Raw genomic sequence first — 24,344 nt, 5'->3', positions numbered from 1 at the left:
CTGTAGCAACCACGTTGTGAACAATGCTATAAAATTGTTGGATTTAAAAGAAGAAAAAAAAATAGTCTGCACACAAAAATATTATTACAGTCTTTGTTTTTAGCAATTTGTTTGACGAGTAAACGGTTAACTGATACAGTGTAACTACTTCCAGTTGCCACACACACAAAATCAATACAGAAAAGTTCAGGGAGAGTCATGTTTCTTGTTGGAACTGGATTTTTATTATTTTGTGAAAACAATAAAGCTGCAGTTTGTGGCTGTATGATTAACTATTCTACAAGCTACAGTACAGTCATTTCAAATATTTGGACTGTGCAAATGAGTAATATACCATGCTCACACAAGTGATCAATAACGTTTATTGTGGCTTATTCTGCAAATTAGTCATTTTTTCAGTATCCTCTTTTTTATTACAATGATTTGTCCCACTGTGTAGAAAGAGATTTTTTTAATTGAAAAATCTTAATATCTAATGTTACACATAACACCCCAGGGTAAAGGTATAATCCACGCATTTGTTTGCACATCTGCAGTACATGAAGTACTGGAAGAAAAGCAGATGCATGTGCTTGTACTTTTGTCATTAGATGGAATCCCACTGAATCACAACAGAGGTGTGTGAAAACAGCCCATAGTAACCCTGCCATCCCCTCCACACGTCCACTGTCTGTCAAAGGGGCCATCCCCTCCACATGTCCACTCTGTCAAAGGGGTCATCCCCTCCACATGTCCACTGTCTGTCAAAGGGGCCATCCCCTCCACATGTCCACCGTCTGTCAAAGGGGCCATCCCCTCCACATGTCCACTCTGTCAAAGGGGCCATCCCCTCCACATGTCCACTCTGTCAAAGGGGCCATCCCCTCCACATGTCCACTGTCTGTCAAAGGGGTCATCCCCTCCACACGTCCACTGTCTGTCAAAGGGGCCATCCCCTCCATATGTCCACTGTCTGTCAAAGGGGCCATCCCCTCCACATGTCCACTGTCTGTCAAAGGGGCCATCCCCTCCACATGTCCACTGTCTGTCAAAGGGGCCATCCCCTCCACATGTCCACTGTCTGTTAAAGGGGCAGTACACAATCCAAATGCTTTGTTACCTATTGCTGCCTCCAACAACCAGATTGGATTTTAAAATAATTAGCCAGTGTTGTTACAACCTTTGCCAATACACCCTGACTGTTATCTCAAGGATTATCCATGATATAAATCACTAACGCTGGACAACAAGGTTTGTTTGATCTATACTGAAAAAGTCAATGAGCAAAGAGATCTGTTAGGCCCCCCAGTAAAGACCAACTTTGATTTGAAATGCCATTCAATGTATGTTTGGAATCAAGAAACACATTTTTTGCTACAATGGAAGACCGAAGGCCATATATATTCTGTTACATTTGGGAGAAAACAATTAAATAAATATAGTCCAATTGGTGACCCGTGAAATTCAGTTGTAATGTATTTAATAAATGTTTATCGGTTTTGTATACTGTACTGTTGGCCACAAATCACTGCCAAATAGCCAAACACCATACCTTAGGCTTGTGTTTTCCGATGGTAAGTTTATAGGAGAAATAAGGTTTCTTTCCAACACCTACTGTACAGCTATGGACAAGTTTTGCATCCCCTTATCCAGGGCGACTTACAATTGTTACAAGATATCACATTATTTTTACATACAATTACCCATTTATACAGTTGGGTTTTTACTGGAGCAATCTAGGTAAAGTACCTTGCTCAAGGGTACAGCAGCAGTGTCCCCCACCTGGGATTGAACCAATGACCCTTCTGTCAAGAGTCCAGAGCCCTAACCACTACTCAACACTGCTGCCCTGTCATTCAATATGTTAAATGAATATTATTTAGCAGGTTTCATTCGACTTCAAAATTATTTAAATTGTATAGTGATGCAAAACGTTTGGCCATAGCTGTACACTGCAAGACCCAGCCTTAGAGAAAAGCTACAAACCAAGACAAATAAGATGATACATAAAACACTGCACAGTTTGTTCAAAATGTAGATGTTACATTCTTCAGGAAGAACATTGGACTAGAAAACTTTTTCATGACTTGGAGAGTTTGCAAGTCACCAAGAAGTTTAAAGACCACTACTGCCATCTAGGCTACAGAAAGAGCAAGTACAACTATTCCAGGAAATGAGAAGCAGAGAAGGAGTAGACACATACAAACTCTGCTATTAAACAAAACACTGTGTAAGGAGTATGGCCACAGTACGGTCTTAGACAGCTATTTGTAATGGAGGCAGGCCTTTAGATGTGAGAAGTGAAGTGCAATACTGATGTTTTGTCAGGCAGCTCCCACAGTCTGAACACATAAGAACACGGTAGTGTGTTACCTGGGGTCACATTTGCATAGCAGAGTCTTAATCATGTTAAAAAGCTTAGTTTCCTTTGCCACCTGGTCACATTGATAAGGTTAAAGCACTACTTCTTTGAACGTAGCCTATTTTTGTCCGCTTTACAGTGCTTGTTGTAATTCGTGATAAATATGGTGGCTGTTGACATTAAGTGGCACAGGCACTACACCCTGAAGAAGGTGATGACGTAGGATGGAGTCCAATATCAGTTTTTTGGTCTGTTGCCATGGTAACATATTTTAAATTCACAAGAAGTGAGAAGTATATTTGTCTGGTTAGTTTGTTACTTTATTTTAAAAACAAACAACTTGAATGACAACTGTGCATTGCACTACAGGATCAATGTTACAGGACAGAAACAAACTGAATTTATACTCCAAGTAAACACCAGTAAAAATCAATACGCATAACCAGACCAGTGATTATAAGAACTAGGTTTCAGCAGCAGTCGGGGTATTCAAATACAGCCTGCTGCAGAAGTCTTGTAATAATATGAACATTAGAAGCATGCATTAAAAAACAAAAAAAACAAAAACGTATTGACCTGATAAATATTCCTGCAGTTATGATTATTGCATTATTACAGAGTAATGGCATTCACATTCTTTAATTTTAAAAGTTTAAATCATGAGCTCTTGCTTCTCAAACTTGTTCTGGATCTTACTTCCTCAGGTCATCTCAATTCATATTCAAATCAGAGGCTAAACAAAACATTCAGAGCTTATCATTTTAAAAATCTTTAGTACGGCATGACGCAAACCACAGCAGATTACAAACCAGCAATAAGTGTTAATGGTCTTGAACTGAAGCTGAACAGGAAATCAGATCCCCACGCTCACATTTTAATGATGGTTATTTTTACAAATATGTTTTTGTGTGAAAGTGCATAATCTCATACCTAGTCCCAGTTATTTTTATACTGTTTACCCAGGCATGGAAAAGGGATCTGTGTTTTTTTGCTATCTTCACTGTAAACTACTTTTGTTGTAGGTGAAAACTCAAAATGTACATCTTAGCTGAATGCACTGTCCCCTGCACTGATTTCACATATAATAGGGTTAGTAGAGAGGTACATTTCCACGATTTAAGATTTTCAACATACGTTGGACGATTGGATTTTCTACACATGTAAACAAGCTTGGTACAGTTTAACATACATAATATGACAATGCAACACACAGTATCTACAATCATTACTAAGCATGTACCTTAGTGGCAAGCACTGATTTGCATTTCTGAAGACACAACAATTAAAAACTGTTGTGTATCCTTCACAAAGCACACCAAGACAACAACCTATTTTCTTCTACACCAAAAAAAAAAAAAAAATGCATCTTGAATTTAGGAACTATTCTCAGCACTTTTGAGGTTTGATGCCCTTAACACAGATAACACTGGCAAAACATGCAATTTAAAAAATAATATACAGTAAGTAGATCCTAAAATGTTATTAAATTCAAAACAGCAGTATGTCCACAGGCTCTCTCAGATTATGTTATATGGCTTTTGGTTAAAACGGCACCAGAAGGCGTCAGTTTTAAAAAGCATCTGCAGCACTTCACCTGCGAGGCTTGGAGGCTATGTCACAGTGGCCCGGGCAGCTGCTGAAGTGTATGTCTGTCTAAACTCTGCTGCAGTCTGTATGATATGTTAGTTTGTGATTTAGTGCAGCATTCCTAAAAGCAGGCTTTGTATACACAACAAGAGCTATTCTGATGCATAACTAAAGCTATGAAATGGAACAAGGAAACAGTACAGGATGTACATCCAGGACAATGGCAGCAAGATGCCCCAGTGTCATCGCTATCTGTTCTGCTAGATAGTCATGCCCAACAACGGAGCTCTGAAGCTTACCACTCTAGCTCTCTTAATCACCTCCTTCACATGTACAGTATTACAATGTGTATTCTACAACAAGAATCTCATGCCTTGTCCACTATAACCAGTGTGAAAACAATGCTGAAAGTTGTTTCAATAATATGTTGCCTCTGTTAATCTTCACAGAGCAACTGTTAGTCGGGCTCTAACTAAAGATAGAACAGCCTGTACCAAACCAAAACAAATATTTGAAAACACTTTAATTTGACCGACTATATCTCACAGTGTTGAATTGCATATGTAACTTTATTTTCACCCCTTTCAGGCCAGAAAGGGGTACGCACATCAGAAAGGGAATGAATTATTCCCTCCAATAGAGACATGACAACTAACGGTTAACTCATGCATCCCTTGTCCCAGTTGCATATGGTTTTAGAGGCTCCATTTCAAACAACCCTCAAATTATATTGCAATAATCTTTTTACAAATAAATCGGAGCTACTTCGAGAAAAGTAATGCCCTTACATTAATTGTAGTGTACTCCCAGTTCCATTTTCTACATATTTTTATACAAAAGGCAACCATATATATTTTTAGAACTGTGTGATATTCAGTTATTAGCAAGTAGTGAGTTGAGAAAGAAAAAAAAAACTGATTTTACAACACAGAAGAGGGCTTTGACAGGCCAGTGTACTAAACACAAAGACAGACTATGAATGCATCAGTGTTAATGGGATTGTTTGCTTTTCAAGCATGATGGTTGCTGTGCGTTAATAACTGTACATGATACAGTCTAATATTTGTTAGTACTTGATAAAGGCACTTCCAGGTAAAGCTAGAACAGCACCTTGTGTTTGACAGTACAAGCCCCTTTGCCAGTGAAGGAGAGGGTTTGTTTTATAACACGCTGAAGTGAAGGATGTACTGGAGCAGCTTGTTACGGTTAGCTTGAGGTAGAAAGGTGCTGCTCAGCTCCAGGACGCTCACGCTGTTTTCACGCTTTTCTTTGAACACCTACACAATTGAGGGAAAAAAAAAAAAACTAATTTACACAGTATTGGTATTTCTGAATTTACACAACTGCTCTATTTAATCCCCATCCTCAAAAAACAGAAGAGAAACAGCCACTGAAAATATATATGGCTTCTGATGTTCATAACAATGAACTGTAAATAGGGTTATGATATTCTCATTAAGAACGTACCCCAAGTTCTTTAAAGGTCTTCACTGTATTTTTCACAAGATGGTGGGTGGCACTCTCGCCTAAAAACAAATAAAAGAAACATTATACTCGTCATCTCCGTGTCTTATTACAGACTGTAATAAAAGGCACTAGAATATATATATATATAATGTCAGCCAATTAAAATAAACTCATTTTTTAAAGAATATTTGCATTTGAGTACTAAAAGAAAATTAATAAAATGCTTTAGCTTTACAGGATACAATACCCTAAAGAAAACACTATTCACATAATATTATACAGAACCTACTGTAGGGAGTACCTTTCACACAAACAATTTGACTCACCAAAAGCAGCCACTTTCTTCTCTGTCCTTGTTATCAGGTACTTAAACAGCTGGTTGGTGTAATCCCTCTCTGTGACAGGGCCCCTCAAACTGTGGACAAAGATGGCAGCTGAACTGTAGGCCTCCACTACAGGACCCAGAATGCTCTGCAGGAAGGTCATGAACTCCTGGTGCTCTGGCAATGAGCTCACCTAGAAAGAAAAGTGATGTCACCGACGATACCGTCTGCAATTACAAACCTTTGCCGGTGTGCAGAGACAAAGGGTTCAGTTCAAATTATATAAAAATAGTGGCAAACTTAAAATACCGTTACAATTCAAAATAAGTTTACAAAACAACCCGTTTTACATACTGTATCATTCAGACGAACACACATGCACTGTTAGAGGTTTGATTTAAAAAACCTTACAAACACAGAGATACTTAATTTAATTTACAAAAAATACGACAATAAATACATAGAAATAGTTGTTTTAAAAAAAAAAAAAAAGAGGATTGGCATATGTGATTGCAAGATTCTTATATATGAATTAACTTGTAATATATATAAATATAACAGGATCTGCATCACTGATAAGTGGCGGTAGCAGTTTCTATTTCTTGTACAATACCAAGATGTTACATAAAAATGTATTCAGGAAAATCCATGTTATGTTTCTGCAGTACACGGTACAGAAGCGAGGCACAGCAGAACACTGACGAGTTTGTACCTTGAGGTACCGGTCTCTCTGCTCCTCTCCAAAGTCACTATCTTCATCATCTTCATCACTCCTCCATGACAGAGGCTCCGGATATTGTTTTGGCCAGGGTTCCTCTGTCAGGCTGGGGCTCAGATCTTCCTGATCTTCCTGAAGAAGGGGAGGGAGTTACAACAGCTAGTATAGATTAACTGTTCTATTTAGAAACAATCATCTTAAACTAATTTACGTGGAGAATAATCCAATGTAATGCACTAAACTGTAAAACATCCACATACCGATAACCTCCAAATGATATAAATGACCTCATAAACACTTTGTTCTGCATGCATAGATGCATGGGTGGCTTATAAGAGCATATCACACAATGCATGTCACACTGAGGCCCTCTAGTGTATGTAAAATAAATACAAATGCAAAATGAATACATATTCTTTTGTTTTTACAATTGCCATTTGTTAGGATGCCGATATTGCCTTCATGTACATGCATATTCTCAACTACTGATCAAGCTGAAACAAAATGTAAGATTTGGGGCATAAAACATACATCACGACTGCAAATGACTAACTTTAAGCAGTGTGCTTTCAGATGTTATAAAACTTGTATTTCACAGTAGGCTACAGATTATGGAACTGATTTATACCAAAAATAGAAATCCCTATAGCAAGTAACGAGAACCAAGGTGAGTGAATTATTGATGTAAGTGACATATGAGTACTAAATGATATTTCTGCAGCCCTATTTCAAATGTAAACACATAAAAGTAGAGTTGATAAAAATACCACTTGTAATGCCATCAGCCAGCGCACACACACACACACTGAATGCATGCAGCTTACCTCTGCAACCAGAAGGGTGCCATGATGGATTAATCTCCCCACTGCTTCATGGAAAACCTGGTATAGCATCTGGCAAGGCTGTTCATGGAAAAGGACAGCCCATTAATTATGATATGGATTCAGCCCTTTCTAACAACTGGGAGTTTAACAGGCATTCAGCAATATGCCGATAAATCCAGTTCAGGATTAATGGACCCACGGGAGCGATGGTGACAGGGGCACTATATACTGACCGATGTCTGATGTTGAGTGAGCTTGCAAAGTACAGCAAGTCATTCAACACATATACGGATAGATCCTCAGAGCCATTTACTCCAAAATGCCACTAGCATGATTTTTTCACAAAGTAATAACACAGCGAATAAAGATACCAAATAAAAAATAAACAACTCTGACATCTGATGCCAGGGCTTGCAAGCAGTCTTGTGGTCTCATTTTTGTTTTAGAATAGCAAATGGTATTTTGTCCAAATCAGACAAAAATAATGTTGATGTCAATTTGGAGTAAATCGCTTTGAGAAAGTCGTTGGAAGTCAATTTACAATTAAGATAAGTCTTGCATTTGTTTCACTATACAATACTGTACCTCCTGTTCGAGATAAGTTATAAACATAGATTACCTTATCAGATAATGTAATATAGACATGATTTAAAATACAGAGACAATTCGTTTTACTCACCAGAGCAACAGCCACTTCATTAGACAATAAGTGGGAGAGGCCTGCAGCTTTTCGGATCAGTCTTTCTTGGCTTACCAGTATCTTTGATGTGCTCTGTACCACTTCTGTGGTATTTTCCCTCAGCATAGCAAAGAGACAGCAAGCTGTCAGGAGAATCAATACAAAACATGCCAATAGAGCATAAGTTCAGCTTCAGCACTGGTCAGCAGTAACTGCAAAGTCATTTCTATACATGGCTGTTATGCCGTGTTGTGTGCAATAAGTTCTGGTGGTCTCAGCTAAGCAGTGAATGCAGAGCCGCCCATACAGCTGTTCAAAGCCACCATCTCATGCAGTCAATCAGCCTTTCATATGAAGCTGTATTGTTGATATAGTCCTGGAACAAGAACACCTAAAGTTAAGCGCGGATGTGAAACCAAACAATGCAATTAGAAAATCTCAAACTGGGATATACAGTAGTTCAGAAACAGGTGCCTGGAAATCCCTGGAATGTCCACTGGGGGTAGCGTGTGCTGTTGGGGACAATCACATTCCAAGCTTGCTTTCAGAGTGCAGTGCAATCAAAAGTCTACTGCCTCTCAGGAGCATTACATTATATAGTAGAATAAAACAGAACTAAATGTCATTACTGAAGTGAGATTTTACTACTTACCAATGATGGCTTCAGTAATGAAAACGTGAAACAAGCCATTGCTATAGAAGTTTAGTTCAAATAAGGCAGGGATAGCTGTGCTGGGAGAGATGAAGAACTCAGTGTTGCGGCTGGCACTGGTGATGTTAACACAGTTTCCAAAAAGGTGCAAAGCATGCATGACAACATCCTCAGAGTTGCCCGAAAAGCCCAGATCAAAATCACGAGCAAGAACCTCCTCCTTCATGGAAAAGAAGTCCTCCACCAGCTTCGACAAACAGACACCCTGCAAAAACAGAGAGAGAAGTGCAATTCACTTAGGCGTCTCTCACCTCTGAGCTATAGTTACTTTAGACTGTGTGTAACAAGGTTTCATATATTTATCCTCTAGAAAAACGAGGCCCTTCGCAGATATCAGACCCTGTAGAAAGTGCTGTAGATAAAAGCCAACTGCTTCTTCACTATTTATTCATTTAAGTTGGGGGGTTCTGGTATTTGGTCACATGGACGAATTACAATGTGTGTCTTGATTATCAATCACGTGAATAAAAATAAACTAGGAGATGTCAAAGATCCTAAAGCACATTTTTAACAAAAAAAAATGGTGCCCTCAGCTGTAGCAAATATGCATAAACAACTATCCCAATATCCAGTTCCTCCATTAGGACAAAAGATCTAAAATCAGGATCATGTTAGACATCAGAAAAAATGAAAAAAAAAAAAAACACAAAAAAATGCAGGACAGTTTGCAAGCTTTCAAGGCATTTTACCAAACATTTACCTGTCTGTGTCTGTACAAAAGTAAACAAGCGACTATATGAGTGGACATCACAGCCGAGGATTTATTGGCAGCTGGAAAGAGACAAACTTAGCATTAGCATTTTATAATTCAGAGGCAACACTAATTTGAAACCCTTATCAGAGCAGCTTGAAACTGCCTTTAAAATGTACTGGATCAACTTCAGAAGCCTGGCACTGGCTACTGGCATTTCATTCTAAAGGGTACATTTGAGTAAGTTATTTTTTTTGGGGGGGGGGGGGGGGGCGGGGTTAACAATGCAATCCAAGTATATTCACTGGTTCTGTAAAACACTCAAAGAAATGCAGCTATGGCTTATGCCAGAAGGGTGCATTTTGATCCTATCAACACCCTTAATATCTTATGCAAACTTTCCTCAAGAAATAACTACTGTACTGAAAACCCCAAACCTTAAGATTAGCAGAACACTTCAGATGATAGTCAGCATGGTGTTGCTGTGCCACAGATTAGAACGAGGAAGACGGGAACGGGCACTCACTGAATAGGGCATGCTTTGCCAAGTTGGAAATCACTTGTCGTCTCCAGGGTTCATCCGTCAGGTCTCTGAGGTTATGCCGCTCAGCCTCCTCCTCATCAAACAGGACCTGGTTTGGACTACATAAGAACACGCAAGGAAATTGTTTAGAGTTTAGCACAGAGAGAACAACAAGTGGGAATACATGGAAGCTGAGTAAAAGTTTAGAACAGAAGGCAGGAAGCGTTTTTTTTTTTTTTTACACAGTTACACATGCATGGAATAGCCTACCAGGTGAAGTAGTAAGATCTTAAACACTTGGAACATAAAGACTAGATTCTGTGCTCTTAAATTAGTTCCCCCCATCTCTTCTGTGCTAACACAGGATGAGCCTTGATGGGCCGAATGGCTTTTTCTTGTCCCCAAGCTTTTCTTATGTACTTTAGGACTTTAAATACATACTAGGTATATTATCAAACAAGAAAAACAGATATTTGCTGTAGAATACTGTGATGGGGTGCCCACCCCTTGTGTATATTTATGTATTACTTTCATTTGTATTATTATTGTTGTATTGTGTTTATGTGCGGGCAGACGAGGACTGTTCGTCATTGTTATTTATTATTTGAGACCGGCGAAAAACCAGTCTGATGATGTGTAGTCGGTGTGGATGGAGTTAAAACCCTATAACTCTCGTGGGAATGTGGCTGGAGCCTAAATAAGGTAATTATTTGATTAATAGGCAATTAAAGCTCCAGCCACAGAGATTAAAAGGACCCACTCTGGGTTCATTGACGGAGAGTGTTAGAGGCGGAAAGACAGTTGTGGTAAGAGAGAAACAATTGCTATATTAGAAACGAATATACATGTTCATTTTACGTGCTGTGTTTATTTGTTTTGGCCCTTGAGCTGTTTTCTTTTATGTTTTTGTAGAAGTGTTTTGTTTGTTTATTTTATAAATATACGGCTGCAGTAGTTTCAGCCTCGTACCTGCTGTTGTCTGTGTACTGCTTCTCTGGTCTGATGTCACCACCCACGCCACACAAAGCCATCCTTGCCACAAATACTTGTCAGATTATTATCACTATAAATCTCTGATTAAAACTTAACTGCCACAGACCTTGTTCTGCAACAGTGACCAAGAAAATTAAAAAAAAAAAAAACAACGCTATTGGACAGTACATTAAATATTTCTCCTTTAAAATTTCTAATAACCATGATCTGTTTAATGAAATAACTTATTTTTCTGAAAATGTCAGTCGAGAAGCCCAGCAAATTCTCAGCATTGTACACCAGCAGATTTAAAAAAAACAAACAAAAAAAACCCCACACAGATACAAGAATTATTATGCAATATGCTTTAAGACCTACAGTAATGAAGCCGTGTAATCAGTTACATAATAAAGTGCCTGAACATATGCTGCATATATTATGAATATGTTTAATGGATTGTAATGATTTTGGAACAGAACTGGGAACCAAATTAAAAAAAGACTGACAGCACAAGCAAACAGGAGCATTTGCCAACTTCCAATCACTTACTGCTGTCCTGCAGATAAAACAGCGAGGTGCTGTGCTCAGCAGCCCTACTCTCTGTAACCTTCGTGTGTCCTTGAGAAAGATGCAAGTCAACCCCTCCCCCCCCCCCCCCCCCCAAAAAAAAAAAGAAACCTGCTGAAAAGCAATACAGATGGTCTCCTGGAACTGCAGTACTTTGCACAACGTATATGTTTCAGTAGAAAAGGTGATAATAAACATGACTGCTGAAGAGGACGGTGTAGGGGTCATCAATCCAAACTTCAGATACATGTACTTCACACAGATACCTCACTCTTCGGGTTAGTGTACAGTATATTAAACATACCGTGTTGACAGGATGGTTGGAACCAAGATCTGCTCTAGGGTCAGCGGTGCAGGAAGCGGTCGATTTCTTTGAGTATCAAGATACTCCTGAAACAAACAATATAGGGTTACAGCACTGACCAAACCCAATAAAAAAATACACTGTACAGCCAAACAATGAAGCATGACATGATACTGACAATACACAATAAAAGTCTGGATAGATCCATAACCTAGCACTGTACAAGTCATAAAGAAGTGCTGCAGTTCACAAGGGAGAATTCCTGTGTGGACATCCAGCCATCCACAGCATGTTAAATGACTTGTTGTAATACATGTCAGTACACAAACATTCCTGGAAGGTTCCTTACCTTTAATGAGAACGGCTGTGTGAAGTCCACTCGGACACAGCCGTAGTTCTTGCGTAGCATTCTGAAAACGCCTTGCGCCACTCCCCACAGGCTCTCATTCTTCTTAGGCTTACCCTAGAACAACAATAATACTAAAGTCAATGCTAGCTTGCACTAGGTATAGCATTCCTGTCAATATTTTAAATGGTGCACAGCTGATAGAACATCAATAAATACACATGTCAGTACTTTGAAAGAGACACTTACTTCAAACTACAAGCCTTTGAACAGAAACTTAGGTCAAACATTTATTTTACAAATTACAAAACGTCAATGTTCTCACCAGCTGTTCGCTGTTGTAGTTTCCCTCGATGATTCGGTCATAGGAGATCCCCACAGGGACAATGAGAATGTCAGGAATCGACCCAGAGCACAGGCTGTCCACAACAATGGAGAGAAGGCCTGCTCTGGCTGGGGAGGCTTTGCCACTGCGGGAACGAGTGCCCTCCAGGAAAATCTCCATAAACTGGTGCTGCCTCAGCAGCTCCTCGGTGTACTGAAAACAGAGAGAAGGGGAACTTTAACCCCCCCCCCCCAAAATCACAGGTCACGAGGAGCACGGCAACTAGAGGAGCTCTGCACAGGGAGATCTAAACTGAGGAGGTGGCATTCCGTGCAACAGCGAGGCAAAACAACCAAGCAATGAAGAACTATGATTGCTCAGAACTAATATTGAAAAAATATGAGCGGTCAGCTTTAAGATTTTTTTTTTTCACAATACAGACATAAAAGACTAACATTACATTCAATTTTACGTGAGCATTTTATTAATACACTTTTTATACCTTTTGCTCTACTATTTTTACGGTCAATTTCTTCTTCAAACCCACCTAGATTAAAAGCCAACTGAGAGATGAAAATTGGATCTATGGTTACCATCCATGCATTCTGCATATTTAACAATGCACACCTATTTTTAAAATGTCCTCATTGTGTAGGACACCACAGGACTTTGGAAAGGGACTGTGGTTTTACATTAGCACGGTAGTATCTGTAGTAATTCTAACACATTTCGGCAAGCAAAAGACAAAACTCACCACATGGAGAAGTGACCTATACAAGACATCCTTCTTTCCACCAGGAGTCTCATCCAGCCTGCGGCGTATGAAGAAGCCGCCAAGTTTGCGAATCAATGTGCTAAAAGAAACATTCACAAACAAAATGTCAATTCAAATAAAAATCCTATTTCCAGTAGTTCAGAACCTAATTGACACCTTGTAAATACTTTGAACAATGTACAGTGTGCAATCTAATTCAAAATCCCCCAGTAGTGTACCTTTAGAAACACCCACCCTTCTTGCAGAAGGGTTAGCAGGCAGTTTGTTTGTAACCCACCTGAAGATAGGGATATTGAGGTTGTTCCCAGCAGCAATGTGCGGTGCTTTGATGTTGTAACAGAAGAGGACGAAGGTGATCAGCAAATAGTCTATATGAGATTTATGGACTGGTAGGAAGACCAAAGGAACATTGTGCTGAAATGCAAAACAAATGTAAATAAAAAGCAATAAATAAATCAACACCATGTAGGTTTCCATATCCAACCATGAAAGCTGCTCCACTGAACTAAAGCGACAGAATCTAACCCAGTATTAATACTGTAAGCTAACTGGTCTTCTGAATACAATAGTAGCAGGACCTTTAAAATCACTATTAATGACTTCAGTTAACCATTGCAGTGCATTTGATGGTGTAATGTGCCAGAGACAGGTTATATACAGTGTGTTGTGTGTATGTAAAACGTTTCAACAATGACTTTGATAGAACTGTGTGAAAGGTTGAATTTTGATCGTGGGACAAAGCTGGATCACAACCACTGTGGTGGCACTCAGTGCGAAACGTTTTTGTGAGGCAGTTGAAGTTCCCTCACTAGTTGCCATGGACAAGTCATGCTGAGGCCACAGAAAAAGTTTGAACCCTGTGATCATATGCATTGGAGTACCTTGAACTTTGTTATCTCGCCAATTAAATAGTGTATGCAACCCAAAAGAGATTATTTCACCAAGAGATCAAGACATAGTCACTTAGGAGATCTGCAACACCCAGCATGCGCAGAGTTACACATCAAGAAGCTAGATGTGCTTCTCATTATGAACAAATAATGTGATCATGGGATTCTCAGAAACATACAGTTATCACACTGCTTGTAACCAAGGGAATTATCCTATGAAAAGCAACAATCTATTCCCTTGTTAACTGAAGCGATACACATTCCAGACTGCCTCCCACCTGCATGCCCAATTCGGTAGCAACAAAACCACAAGTCCAGCAACATTCATAACTCCAAACGCACGCTAGGAGCTAGTTCAATTCCAGCTTTGTTAATCCTCTCTGCATGCACCTTTAGTGAGAAACGTATTTCACTTGGTTTTGTAGCTATGCTAAACATTCAAAAATAGCAAAAACAAAGTCCTATTTCAGCTCTAACATGCAGACAAAATTATTTCAATATGGTTATTTTGAAAACCTAGTTTTTCTGCTTAGGTGCACTTGTATGTTTTTTTTTCATTTAGTAGCCCTTACAGCTATGAAACTGAATATCTTCTGATTTATCCTATAGTTTCTAAACAATTAAACCAATCAATCAGTAAATAGGTACTTTACACTGTGCATGCTTACCTCGGTCGCAGCTTTCTTCACCATCTCCAGCTGGCCCTTGTGTATCTGAATGCTCCAGAAGAACCCATTAAACAACTTTAACAGCACCCAGCCGGTTATCCTTTCATGTCAGAAAAACAAAGTTACCTTTAGTTCCCTTGCACTAAAAGTCCCACTACCGTACAGAATTTTAAATTGTAGTTGCACAACCAATAAGCTATTTTAAATATGTTAGTAACATACATTCCTCTCCTCAACTGTAAACACTAAGAATGGATGAACGGGTTTAGATTCAAGTAAAAATGTAACTGTGACATACACAAGCAATTCAAAAGTATATAAAAACAGACCGAGCAGCGTGTATCCTGCAGCTAAACAAGAAGCAATACATTTATTTAAAGATCTCTGTTGCGTCATAGTTTGTTTGAAAAGCATGCTCAGTATAATCTGACAGATATCTTAGCCAGCCTACCGATACTGTGGAATAGTAATAATGCTGACAAAAAAACCCCCAACATTATCAGTGTTTATGCAACAATTGTTATCTTTAGCCGTTTCATTATTCCTCATTTTGTCATAGGTCCTACAATGAATATTCCAAACGTTATAGGTTCTGCAGCTACTGTGCATGTGAAACTGTAGACTTTCCAAGGGAACCCTAACCCTGTCCAGTAGCTAGCACTAGATACAGTGGCCTGTTTACCTGATAAAAGCGGGTGAAATGTTGGCCACCATTTCCTGGAGGATTGCTCTTGCCTTTCTCTTGACTTTGCTGACAGCCTTGTGGTCTAGCTGGGATTCCAACCCTGAGCTGTTTTCTTCTGCCACATCTATAGTAGCCTTTTGGACCCTTAAGAGACAAAAATAATAATAGATCATTAAAATAAAACCTTTAATGCAGATGCTTTCATTGGCACATTTGCTGGAAGTGTCAGAGAGATGTCAAGTGTCTGCAAGGCATGGTAAACTTCACCAACAAACCTGAGCACTGCACATATTGGTGCAGATATGGCAACAGTGTTGTCAACTGGCAATTGTGGCAGATCATCTCATAAAGGAAGTGAAAATGTTCTGATGTTTATAAAGGTAATCTGCAAGACTCCAGACATCAGGCATGCAACCACTGAAGCAAGGAAAGGCTATGGGAAGAGTCCATATGCTCATGATACCTGCTGTTGTTCAATACATTCTCCATCACGTTCCTGGCAAACATGTCCTTTTGAACATCCCGCTCCAAAACAAACAGAACATAGCACAGTCGTCTGGCCAACCAGCCTCTATGCCTGAAAGCAAGCGAATGAATAAATGAATGAATCCATCATTTCGTTTCAATGTAAAACACATTTCCCAAGTATGCCATCCAGTTGCATTTTCTTTTTGTTTCAAGCCATAATGAAGCACAAGTACAAGGACTTGTGAAACTGAACCTCCTGTACAGTACATCCTCACTATAATGAACCTGCTGGGGTACAAGCCTTTTGTTTGTTATATCGAGGGTTTCGCTATAGCGAAAGGACAATCAAAATGAAAGATAAACTGTTGGAGTAAATTAATGAGATAAGATTATGAATACAAGTAGAATTGCACATACCTATTCGTCTCAAGTATGCTGTATCTTATTCATTGAAGAATTGAAACGCAGTACAGAAAGCACAAATCCCGAATTGAAGCTGAACGTTTATTCAAAATCAATCTGACATGAATCGTTTCAAAGTGCACCCAATCTTAACCCAACATGCAAGAATCCCAAACTGAGCTTTTATTCCACATCATCCCAACATGAAAAGTTTGACATGAAAAGTTCATCAGATCCTCTTTTTTTTTTTTCTTTAATCAATTTTGCTTTGCCGCATCGTTGCTGAACAAGCCAAAAAAGTGCTTTTTGACAACCTATATTCACGACAGGGATACGCCTGCATTACTCAATTTTCAAACGATCAATATAGTTTCCAGCTTTGCTGCAACATAAAATGATTTTCGTTTTTTAATGTATATAGTTACACAGTGTGCGCTTTTTATTAAGACAAAAGAGTTGACTTCACTGCGGAGGTGGCATCCCGTGCGTACAGACCGGGATGTTGACAGTGTGTGTTTATATGATCTTTTTTTTATTTTTTATTTGGGATCCAGGGGCCAGGTTCACTATAATGAAGGGTGTTATAGCGAGGATGTACTGTAGTTTATTACTGAAAACACCAGATCAAAGGGTGGGTCAAACCTATTGGCACAGGCAGAAACAATTTGCGCAGCAAGTCATGCAATGTTCCTCTGTAAAGCTAAAAATGAGAAAACTGGCTGAAACTAGTCCTGCTGTTCAAGGGCCAATCCCTAAATACACACACAGTGTGTGGCAATCAGGTGAATTATCTACCAACAAACAAATCTATCAACCGAGATCCACGTTGCCTCATACATACACAAAACAAACACAATGAGAAGACCTACCTAGTATGTGTTTCATTGATATAGATGACATTGCGCAGGCCAAGTGAGGGGATGCTGGGATTAAAAAGCTTCTCCTGGAGAAAAGAAGAACAGAGCTGTTCAAAACAACTGCAAGGTTAGGTTGTAATTATGGGTTCATACTGAGCCAGATGGCAAAGAGCTTGATTTGGGGTACATGGTTAAACTGACAGAAAAAAAAAAAAGTTTAATATCGTACCGTTACAGATACATTTACAGAACATTAAAGGAACGGGTCTGAAAAATAAAATGAAATAAAACAAAAACATGCATTTGTCAAGGAACCCATAAAGACACACTAGGTTTTCTTACGTGACTCTGAGGACTGCAAGAGTGGCAACACCTTCCAACGAAGGGCCTCTTGCGGTTCAGAAGGCTTTCTTTCCATTTTGAGGCCGTGGACCTAAGAACTGAAGGGCTTGAACTCCGCTCCTGGAAAGACACATTTGTATTTGCATATAATTTCTAATTTATGCTGATTAGTGTCAGGTAAATTCAAGTGTGTCACCCTAACAGCACGGAACAAAGCACAAGAAGCTGAACAGACAAGGCTTTTAACACCAGGGGACCAAATGCAACCACCTGGGAAAAGCGCTCTGCGAAAATACAGCAAATACTGACCATTACACTGTTATTTAGAGATACGATTGTGTTAATTAAATAAATACACTTACACACAAATTAAACTGCTCAACATTCTCTTGCCTTTATTGCATTAATTAATTTATTACTGAAATTATTTATTTATTAATTTTATTCCCTGGCCAAAAGCCAATTGAATTGGTCTGTATACAGCAAGGTCAAAGAGAGCACCTCTTTGAGCCACCTTCACCCTTCTGATATGGTACAGCTCTGGAGTCAAGTCTATTATTATTATTTATTTCTTAGCAGACGCCCTTATCCAGGGCGACTTACAATTGCTACAAGATATCACATTATTTTTACATACAATTACCCATTTATACAGTTGGGTTTTTACTGGAGCAATCTAGGTAAAGTACCTTGCTCAAGGGTACAGCAGCAGTGTCCCCTACCAGGGATTGAACCCACGACCCTCCGGTCAAGAGTCCAGAGCCCTAACCACTACTCCACAAGTCTAGCCTCTTCCTCTGAAGGTAAAGCTGTTAATATAATAATAACGTGACACGTCTTACCGGGTCTTCACTCGGATGTTTCCATCTTCCGCCACCTTGCTCCACTGAATTGGACACAAAGGCAGAGTCTAGGGACCCGAGAGAGAGCACAGCCTCGTCCATCCCCCTCCTTATATTACAGACCGAAAAGACGACACCTAAAAACAAAGAATAATAAACTGTTAAAACAGCAAAGTAATTAGGTCTACTGTCAGGAGAACATGACTGCTTTATGTTCATTCACTCCGAGATATGTGTGTTCCACTGTACCATGCTTAAAATAGTTCAACTCATGTTTCACACGATGTCATCATTGCTTTAACACAACTTTGATCACCTGACCCAATAATAACAAGAGCTGGGACAGGAGGTTATTTTAACTGTGCTGCTTAACAGAGCAGCGCGACCCCAAGTTCACCAAGCTCCAACATGTCACTTAAATGTATGTATTGCTAAAACCCCAATTGCTTCATCAAACTGGTTATTCCATACAGTGTGTGACAGCCACTTACTGAGGAACACAATACAGCCTGTACTGAATCTGGACGAGTTTCAGACTGCTATTGGAGAAGTTGCTCAATTATGGGTTGAGTGTCTGCTAGCTACATACATGTAGAAACATGTCAAAACACCAGATTAGTTTTGAATCCAGCACTCGCATTAGCAGTTAAAACCCTGCTGCCATTTTAGAAATATCTACATGTGACTAAATGTCACTGGAGACTCTACAGCCCTGTACATGTCACCTGCTGGTAGCCAGAATAGCAAACAGAGGTGCTTGGCAACAGTAAAGAAAAGCATGCTACATATGGAGCAAGCGAATGGAAATTTATGTGAACAAAAACTGATTGAGTAGTTTATAAAATCTAAATTTAATAATATTATGAAATACAAATCAGACTATACTTACTGAGCTCCCTGCACTGTTATTACAGTGCTGAGAAATTAGCCCATGTTTATTGCATCATTAAGAGTGTCCATATGCTGTGTTTCTCAATAGCTAGACTTAAATATCATAGCACGTCCTTGTGATTGAAAACTGTGTAGCTACACTTACTGTACTTATCCATAACCATGCAAATTAGGGAAGGAAACATTGCAAATGGTTACTGTCAGAATGAGAGATGGCAATTTTGATTCTTAAAGCATCAAGTAAAAATGCAATCATACAGTACAGTGTATGAGCCACACAGTTTAAACCTTAGGGATGACAACATTCCTGTAATTTAGGGTCGTGGCAAATGTTAGAGATAGTTGTGAATATATGACCATGACATTGTGTGTGATGGGTGGGGAACCGCAGTACCGTACGCTTGCAGCTGAACCACAATCCTATCCTTTAAAACATGCATGTGTTGATATATTATTTAGCAGAAGCAGTTTTCTTTTTTTAATGTTTACCTCCAAACACCTGGCATTCCCCAGGTTAGGGTTTACAGCAATACAGGATGGCAATTAGCCCTGTGTTCCTATTAAACAAGACTCCATCGAAACCACTAGCATACAGCGAAACTGCAGAGTGACCATTTATCATTGGATTCATCCGAGTGGTCACTACAGGGTCATTTGACGGCAGGTCACCCAAGCATTCTTTCATTTAACACCCTTCCTCGATATGTAGTATTTTTTGTTTGCAACCCCCCCCCCCAATTCCAATGAAATATGAATGACATTCAGGTAATACATTGTAAATAGCTGTAACAAAAGTAACACCAATCAATCGAACTGTTCTCTATTTATTAAATGATGAATTTAAAAAGCTGCAACTTTGTATCCTATTGTGGAAGCTTAAGCAAGACTTGGGCATTGAACACTGCACCATAAAAATGTGCTTCCACTGCACAAAAAGCCACCTTCTCATTACAGTATAGTTTGACCTTTTTTTAGTCCTGTATTCCCTTGTGAATAAGGAATATGCAGACACGTGTAAATTATATTTTTATGTAAATGGAAAGGCAATCCGTTTTTTATCACTTTTTGTCAATTTAAACTTTGCTTCAGCTGATCTTGTGAAAATGCGGTTCCCCCTGTGTCTTCCTTTTTCATTCCAACTGAGCTCTCAATTACTTAACTACACCCTTAATTGAACTAATAATTTGCCTAATTAGACCTCTAATTGTTCTCAGCTCCTAAAACGTTGCAGACTTCAACTTACTTATAAAATGTTATAGCTAACTAAACATCTGCCACTGTTTAAGAGCTGAAAACGACATATTAGAATGCATTTCATTTTAGGAGGAATACATTCTTCAGCAGTGTTCATAAATCGTCAGCCCCAATTTGTTTGTCATTCGTTCGAAAATTACACGCAAAACCACTGTCAGTTACAATCTGTGTGTCAGTTATAAATCCGGCCAAAACCAATCAGTCAGTCAAACTGTTTAAAATTGGCAGAGCGATTAAAACCGGAAACAGCAGATGGGCAAGGACTTTTAAAAAGCATTACACCAGCAGTGAGACAAAAGGTAAGTACGGTGTTAGTACCGAAAGTAGGTCAAATAGACATTTACTGCAGGACTACATAAAACTGCATAACCTTTTTGGTTATATACAGACTGCTACACTGAAACGCCGTATATATCAAATAGATGCACGCTGACGAAAAATATGTACCTTGCTTTGACAACACCAGCCCTAGTCAACTCAAAAAACAAACCGTTGTTTTAAATACGATACTGTCCTGCAGTGTACATTCACATTAAAAATTAACCGCGATGACTTTAAAATAGAAAGTTTCAACCGCGATTCATTCACAATGATCCATTAAATTCTATTAGACAGTTTATGTTGGCATTACAAAAATAAAAAAGCAAACCATTTGTATTTACCGTTATTATTGGCAACTGAACTACACCGTTATAGTCATTATTTTTATGACGGCGCATGTCAGTCCATATTCTTAAAATAGGCATGCATATTTTACTGTATAAATAATTCTGCATAAGTTACGGTTGTACTAAACTAACAGAATAAAATAGTATTCTCCAAGTTAATTGATTTAAAACAAAGAATAGTTCACACAATACGTATAGGTAGGAAAACCTAGACGGTTACTACACTTATTTATTATATATATATAATCCCATCTTTCTTTCACTACCGTAGTACGATGATGGTGCAATGAACCTACCGGCAGCCTGCAATGCAGTCAGCGTGTCTGCAGAAGAGGCCCTTTTCGACCCTCCACTGCTACTGTCCTCTTTCACATAACCTCAACTTCTTAAACAAGTCCCCAGTATTTATTATGTATAACGTCGATACAGCTGCTGTGTCCTTACTTTGTAAACGAACTGTCTTTGTACCATATCCGGTGTGTTTTCTATAGATGCCGTGCTGTTTCTCGCTCTTCCGTCCTTGAAGACGCTGAAAGTGACGAACACAGCTGCTCTCACACTGCAGCTGCTGTGTGCAGAAAAAGACTGCTCTGACCTTAGTTCTCCTTTAGGTCCGCTAGGCGGCTTGTGTATTTCACACATGCTTTTGTTAAAAAAAAAAAAAAAAAAAAAAAGAAAGTGCCGCTGTTTTCGATAACGTCTCTCTATCCCCGACGCCCAATGCTTAATGTCATCTGTAAGAATGAATATTAATATGCGATTAAAAAAAAAAAAATCATCAGTGTTTAGTATATGATAGAAAAGCTACAAGTATTAAACTGGTCATGCTGGTTCGAGAGACTAGTGTTTTTTTACTGTAAAATTCGTAAATCGAATGATTGTAATCTACACTAACACTTACCTGTAAACTTGTTCCATAACTGTAATCCAACATTTCCACATAACCAGAGAAATGCTACAGTACACCAGCATACACTAATGCCAGTGTTTGTCATTTCCATTCACGTTCACCTGCTGGACAGATGATAAAAATGTAGGTTTGTGAATGCAGGCAATTCTGTTACTACTCAATGTGAAGCAACAGTGCGTTTATAGTTGTCTGGATCAATTAAGGGTCAAGTAGATCTATTGCGTATTAACTAGAGGTTGGGAAAGTTGTCACTTTGCTGGATTTGGAACTTAATGTTCTCCTCACATCTTGTTTTGTACTGCTGTACCTTACCATGCCAAACACTGTTTCTTACTGAGCAGCTGTGATTTAATCTTTAGGAAGATGGATGGGAATAGTATAGGACCTGCAAAAAAACAAAACAAAAAATAACTTTCATGCAATGTTTTCCCTTAAACATGTACCTTTGCCTGTTCATAACATGCAATGCGAAGTTGGTATTGTGTGAGATGAGTAGTACAAGTTTAATAATATAACATTTAAAGTCAGAATTACAACCAGTTTGACTAACATAAAGCCACCCTCTTGTAGTATGTAAATTGATATAACTGGTTAACAAAGTTCTTTTCAGTCTTTTCAGATTCCCTACTGTGGCTTGCAGCAAGAGAAGACAAGCGGTTGCCAGCAGCAACCCAAAGTTGTTGATTAGACTTGCTTCACACCTAAATGAATCTAGCTGCTTTTCAGCTGAGAGGCACAATGGCTGCAGTGTGCATTAAAAGAGCTTCCTCACATTTGGGGATTGCATTGAAGCTTCCTGAAATCGCACACCCCTTATCAAGGCTGGGGGACCCTGAGACTCTCTCTGTAGCAGGGTGTTCCACACAGGGGGACCTAGAGGGCAGGCATGGCAGGACTGTGGAGAAGGGGAGAGCTTCAATCAAGAGAGATATCAAGATCCTCACTCCAGGGCACCTAAAAAAAACACAGGCTGGACAAACTAGACAGCTGGAGAAAGCTGGACAAGAGGGTCAATGTAGGTGAGTTTTCTGATGGTTTCTTTTTATGTTTTGTATACCAAGCATCAAAAGAAACTTATCACTATTAAAACACATTTATTAAAAAAAAAAAAAAAAAAAGGTATATAAATGAGACATTGACGATGTTTTTGGTTTCTTTTTAATCACTCGATCATTCATCCTTGACCACGATATGCTTGAGTGACTATGAATGATGCATATGCACTTAATCACCTAATTAGTGAGAGTTGGTTCGACACTGGATATGGAGTGATTTCAGCTGTTGAATTGCAAGCTTGAATAAAAGCAATAAAGAAAATCACAGAAAAAAAACAATATGCCACGTCAAGAGAGCAGCGCCTTCATGCAATCGGCATGTTGGAGGCTGGACTAGGGCAGCGTTCTGTTGCTCGCCGTCTTGGGAGCTCACAACCAGCAATTTCAAACCTGGTGAGACGGTATAACCAGACACACTCTGTCAATGACAGGCCATGAACTGGGAAACCAAGAGTCACAACACCTGCCCAAGAGCAACAGATCATTTTGCAGCATCTTCGTGATGTCAGTTGTTAGTCAGCACAATAAAAAGTCTCTGCACCTGCTCTAAAACAGAGTTTGTCATTTTTTTCGATCACATCTAGTGAATTTTATCCAAATATAAGTGAGAAGTTTCTTTTGATGCTCAGTATATTTGGGGTGGGATGGGGGTGCACTGGAGTAAGTCTGGTGAGAAACATTGTTTTTAAGACTTGCATGTTTTTGGTTTGATCCATTTTTTACGCTATGATGCAAAGGAGTACAATAATTAATGGTATACAACTAATAAAACTGGTATTTCCTGCAGACAATGTTTCTTGTTAGATACCAGCCCTTATCTTTGCACATGCTTAACAGGGTCCTATATCTAAGGCTCATGGCTCAATGCAAGAGGGCATGTTTATGTGGCCTGGATACACATGGCTGATATGAAGTGAAGCATTAGGTAATAAACTGGGTATGTTTTACTGGAGAGGCCACCTTTGTCCAGACAGTCCTACCAGTACATAGACAAGACATCCAAGCTTCAGAACAGTCAGGGGAAAGGAACCCTTTGTGCAAAACACTACTGATAAATTTACTGACAAGCACTCTACAAACATGTACAAATACTGGCACACTAATACTTTATGAATGGAATGCTAGTAACACAAACAGATGGAGGTTCTAGAAGGTGTACTGGTCATGAAACTAGTTATATATACAACATAATGGGATCTATTCAATTGATCTGAACTGTGGTGGAATCTAAATAATTGTAATTACAGTATGCAAAATG

The 24,344-nt window shown here is 39.0% G+C and overlaps 1 protein-coding gene and 1 long non-coding RNA gene across 4 annotated transcripts in view; one reads left to right on the top strand and one right to left on the bottom strand.

Annotated features, from left to right (window-relative positions):
* Positions 1–2,639: 2,639 nt before the first annotated feature.
* On the bottom strand, positions 2,640–22,117 carry LOC117414763 (glycerol-3-phosphate acyltransferase 1, mitochondrial-like). 3 transcript variants are annotated; one of them, XM_059026105.1, is made up of 21 exons: positions 22,023–22,117; positions 18,309–18,445; positions 17,467–17,586; positions 17,137–17,210; positions 15,861–15,974; positions 15,395–15,541; positions 14,713–14,812; positions 13,432–13,568; positions 13,134–13,233; positions 12,380–12,592; positions 12,058–12,171; positions 11,709–11,794; positions 9,869–9,984; positions 9,352–9,422; positions 8,592–8,856; positions 7,940–8,082; positions 7,261–7,338; positions 6,431–6,568; positions 5,722–5,911; positions 5,396–5,454; positions 2,640–5,205 (listed from the first exon to the last, which is right to left on the bottom strand). In XM_059026105.1, exons 1-21 carry the CDS (start codon positions 22,114–22,116, stop codon positions 5,089–5,091), a joined length of 2,613 nt encoding a protein of 870 aa, XP_058882088.1. In that variant the 5' UTR covers position 22,117; the 3' UTR covers positions 2,640–5,088. The 3 variants fall into 3 exon arrangements, with proteins under 3 accessions (XP_058882088.1, XP_033880442.3, XP_033880443.3); XM_034024551.3 differs by lacking the exon at positions 22,023–22,117 and adding an exon at positions 21,418–21,743; XM_034024552.3 differs by lacking the exon at positions 22,023–22,117 and adding an exon at positions 21,566–21,743.
* Positions 20,481–24,344, top strand: part of LOC131737423 (uncharacterized) — a 12,932-nt gene continuing 9,068 nt past the window's right edge. The window contains exons 1-2 of the long non-coding RNA XR_009329018.1: positions 20,481–20,752; positions 22,642–23,050. This is a non-coding gene — a long non-coding RNA (uncharacterized LOC131737423). The remainder of the gene's footprint in view (positions 20,753–22,641; positions 23,051–24,344) is intronic.

Source organism: Acipenser ruthenus, chromosome 7 (assembly GCF_902713425.1).
Source record: "Acipenser ruthenus chromosome 7, fAciRut3.2 maternal haplotype, whole genome shotgun sequence".
Lineage (NCBI taxonomy): Eukaryota > Metazoa > Chordata > Actinopteri > Acipenseriformes > Acipenseridae > Acipenser > Acipenser ruthenus.
The sequence above is the reverse complement of the archived record's forward strand: the minus strand, read 5'-3'. Positions and strand labels throughout refer to the sequence as shown.